At 58.8% G+C, this 4,210-nt stretch overlaps 1 protein-coding gene across 2 annotated transcripts in view; it reads left to right on the top strand.

The window, feature by feature from the left end:
• The window catches only part of CAPZB (capping protein (actin filament) muscle Z-line, beta), an 84,606-nt gene that overhangs the window by 63,738 nt on the left and 16,658 nt on the right, over positions 1–4,210 (top strand). For both annotated transcript variants that reach the window (XM_010829940.1, XM_010829939.1), the window contains exons 5-6: positions 2,890–3,031; positions 3,363–3,479. In XM_010829940.1, coding sequence (XP_010828242.1) covers positions 2,890–3,031; positions 3,363–3,479 — 259 coding nt within the window. The remainder of the gene's footprint in view (positions 1–2,889; positions 3,032–3,362; positions 3,480–4,210) is intronic.

Genomic DNA, 4,210 nt, shown 5'->3' with positions numbered 1-4,210 from the left:
CCCTGCCTGAGCCCCAGCACGAACAGCACTCTGGTCTGGGGGGCAGGTGAGGCCAGAGCCTGTGCGCCGGAAAAGCTGCTTTTTAAAAGGTGTCGTTTTTTCCCTTTTGATGTGGGGCTGCTCTCCCGACTTGCAGACAAGAAGGGAAAACCATACGTTGGAAGCCGGCCACCTGTCCCGCCAGGACGGGTGTTGGCAGGTCTGCTGTGGGCTGCCCGCTCCTGCCCAGTGGTGCTGCTCTGCTTCCTGGTGGATGCAGGGGGGAGAGGGAGCAAAATCCAGGAGAGCGAGCAGGCAGGGCCCTGGAAAGAGTGGCTTCCGCTCGCCTGCATGAGGGCCCAGGGGGGCCCTGCGTGTGCCCAGCCCACTGCAGGCCAGGCCGGATCCAGGTGGCTCGTGGGCCGAGGGGGCGTCTCGGGCTCTGAGCCAGAAGCCTTACCCGCTTGGGGTTCGGAGAGAGATCTAGAATGAGGGAGAGAGCCGTCCTGAGCGGGGTCCCCGAGTGCCCGGTGCCGACCGGTTTCCTGGAGGTCACTGGCCCCCCAGGCAGCTCTCTGCCTTCTCCCGTGCTTTCCCCGCACCACCACCCTGGCCTGGAGCTGGAGTCTGCCCCCGCCTTGGTCTTCTGACCGACATTTGGCCCGGGGGCCGGCACCCCAAATGTCCCCCTGCCGTCAGCCCTTCCTCACGGCCGGCTCGCCAGGGGACACGAAGCCATGAGTCTCAGCTGTTACATGTGCGGGATGAGCAGCGGGGGCAGCCTGCCTGAGGGGCCCTGGCAGGGCGGGCTCTGGGAGCAGACCAAGTGTGGAGCTGCGGGCGCCCAGCCCAGGGGGCTGTGCTGGGCCCAAGCCGGGGAGCCCGGCTGCCCCGGGGCCTGCAGCTCAGCAGCACGGGGGCACCTGCCTTTTCTGTCCTCTGGTCTCCTGGTTTCACCCTGGCGTGGATCGCACGCTGGGGCCTTTGTGCAAAAACTTAGTCTGAAAGAGTTTCAGATTTATAGCAAAGTTATCCAAACAAGAATACAAAGAATTGTTGCGCACCCATCACACGCGTTCTCTAAGGAGTACTATTTACCATTTATATTGTCATTGTGTAATACCATCATCGAGGTATAATTCACATAGATGTTTGTTTTTCTTCCTTGTCATGAAGATAACCGTTGGTCGGGTATCTTCTGTTAAGTGTGTGTTTTCGGTCGTGCGGGGTCTTGTCGCTGCCTCTGGGCTTTCTCTGGTCGCAGCACGCGGAGGCCTCTCTGCTCGTGCTGCTTCTCACTGCCCACAGGCTCCAGGGCCCGAGGGCTTGGTAGTTGGGTGCTCAGGCTTAGTTCCCCTGCAGCTCGTGGAGGAAGCCAGGTCATCTTCCTGGACCAGGAATCGAACCTGCGTCTCCTGTGTTGGCAGGTGGATTCTCACCCACGGGAACCCCAGGGAAGTCCTCCCATATTGTTTTTATCTCTGAACAGTCCTGTAAAGCAGACAGCGTCCCGGTGTCATAAGGAGACTGCAGCCGAGCTCGCACAGCTGTTGCTGTGGATGAGTCGTCGTTGGGCGAGTAGGCGCACAGCACGGGCAGGGGGGGGGCCCTGTCTGCCTGACGCCCCGCCCACGCGCTTCAGTGCCTGCCCTGCTGCTTGTGTCTGAGGCCGTGCGTGGCCCAGGCCCTGCTGGAGGGACCTGGAGTGTGCCTGCCGCACCATCCACACGGGGTTAATTGGGGACAGAGAGGCCACAGACTTTCCGGTAGAGAATTCGTGAGCCGCCAGAGGTGAGCTCTTCCCAGAGTCTTAGTTGGGAGTCGCTGCATGAAGTCTCCGCTGCCCGAGTCCCTCAGGCCTGCACGCACAGCCGCTGCCTGCTGCCCTTGGACTTGGGATCCTCTCCTGATTTTCTTGGCTTCTCTGGTTTTTTCTTAGCCTCTTGCATTTGAGCTGAATTAGGAGCTCTGATCGGAGAAGGCAATGGCAACCCACTCCAGTACTCTTGCCTGGAAAATCCCATGGACCGAGGAGCCTGGTAGGCTGCAGTCCATGGGGTCGCGAAGAGTTGGACACGACTGAGCGACTTCACTTTTACTCTTCACTTTCATGCATTGGAGAAGGAAATGGCAACCCACTCCAGCATTCTTGCCTGGAGAAGCCCAGGGACGGGGGAGCCTGGTGGGCTGCCATCTATGGGGTCGCACAGAATTGGACATGAGTGAAGCAACTTAGCAGCAGCAGCAGCAGCTCTGATTCAGTATTGCTGCAGACCTGCAGAGGAGGCTGAGTTCCAACCTCATTGTCGCAGCCGGTGCTCTGAAAGACCCATAGACCCCAGGGGTGTGCAGGCGCTGGAGCATCCCCGAGGGGAGGAGAGCCCTGTCTGCTCTCAGTGGGAGGAGTCTGGACCGTTGTTGCTGTGGGTTTTTTTTTTTTTTCCCCCTCTTCTTTTTCACCTGTAAAGTAGCCATCCCAAAAGATAGGAATATCAGACTGTAACGATGACTCAATAGTAATGAGCCCCAATGAGTGTCTGTTACATGTCACACACGTTAGCGGATCCTTCCTCTGAAAGTGATGTGAAGCCTGGAGACGTTGAGCCAGCTTAGCAGAGGCTGCAGAGCTAGCGTCGGGGGCAGCTCAGGTTCAGAGTCAGCTCAGGACTCCTCGCTCTGTGCTCCTTCTGTGACCCGCCCCCCGGCCCCAGAGGGTGCAGCGCCCTCTCCCCTGCCCAGCAGACGCGCAGGACACAGCCTCGAACCACCCGTGGCGCCCCCATAGGGAGGGCCTGTAAACCCAGATGGACGTCCAGACGACTCTGGGCCACGCGCCCCCCCGGGACTTGGGGTGGTGATCTGCAGTTTGATGGGCTTAACGTTAACAGGATGTGGGCCTGTTTGCTGCAGGTATTTTGAAGGTGGTGTCTCATCTGTCTACCTCTGGGATCTGGATCATGGTTTTGCTGGAGTGATCCTCATAAAGAAGGCTGGAGATGGATCAAAGAAGATCAAAGGCTGTTGGGACTCCATCCACGTGGTGGAGGTCCAGGTACGGCTCCCCGCAGCTGGCCCTGGGGTGCTGCTCGATGAGGCGATGTTGTGACGTGTAAAACCCTGCTGCTTCCTGTGAGTGCCCATAGCCATGTGGACAGAGATAAGTCGGGAGTGCAGTCGTCACTGATAAAAAAGGATCCCCAGAGGATTGGGGTACACATGATTGCAGATTCACCCCTAAATTTAAAAACCGTTTGGGATTTTTACAAGGTCACGTCATGGTGAGGTCTTAGGAAGGGAATGCTCGAATGACCTGAATTCAGGGGCCCCTTGGGGCTCAGCTCAGGGTTACAGGGCGAGGTTCTGATCTCTGTCTCGTCCTGCAGGAGAAGTCCAGTGGTCGCACCGCCCATTACAAGCTGACCTCCACGGTGATGCTGTGGCTGCAAACCAACAAATCCGGCTCTGGCACCATGAACCTCGGAGGCAGCCTTACCAGACAGGTAGAGCAAGTGGGCAGTGCCCAGGCCAGCCCCAGCACTGGCCGTGTGTGGAGATGCGTGGGCAGCTGCCCCCACAGGGTCCAGGGGTGGCCTTGTGACTAGTGGGGTGCCCCGCAGGCCTGTGGGTGATTGCTGAGACTCAGTCATGGGAGACTTTTCCCTTGGGTCAAGGTGCTTACAGTAAGGTGCTCCTGTATGTTTGGGATGTGCTGCTGGTTACATTTTCGAGTGGATTCATCTGTTAATCATGAGTCCTGCTCGCAGGTGGCCGAAGTAAAACTAACCAGCGTAAGCAAAAACGGACACAAGCCAGCTCACACACTTGCGAAGCCCCGTCGCCGTCAAGCCCAGCGGGGTCTCAGACGCACGTGATGTGGGCGGGACCCTGGACCTCTGCGTGGGGGCGCCTGGTGACCTCTGGCCATCCTGGGGGAGAGCGTCTCCCTGCTGCCTCGGGCTGATTGTCCAGAACAGAATCACTTCCGGGGGCCAGGGTCACATGACTACCTGTGGGTCGAGTTAGACGAACAGGCGGTGTTAGTTTCCTGAAGTGAAATCGGGCAGCTTTTCTTAGTTTGGGGGGGTGGTCGATGTGGGCAGCGTGAGCAGTGATGGCAGCCAGGGGGTCTGAGCACCAGGCCGCTGGGGGTTGGCCATCAGGGTCCCCAGAAGGAGAGAACTGGCTGAGCTGGAAGCTGCAGGGCTTCAGAAGGAGGAGAGCCTGCTTCAGT

This window comes from Bison bison, unplaced genomic scaffold, assembly GCF_000754665.1.
Source record: "Bison bison bison isolate TAMUID 2011002044 unplaced genomic scaffold, Bison_UMD1.0 scf7180017864516, whole genome shotgun sequence".
Lineage (NCBI taxonomy): Eukaryota > Metazoa > Chordata > Mammalia > Artiodactyla > Bovidae > Bison > Bison bison.
Note: the sequence above shows the minus strand (reverse complement) of the source record. Positions and strands in the feature narration are given on the sequence as shown.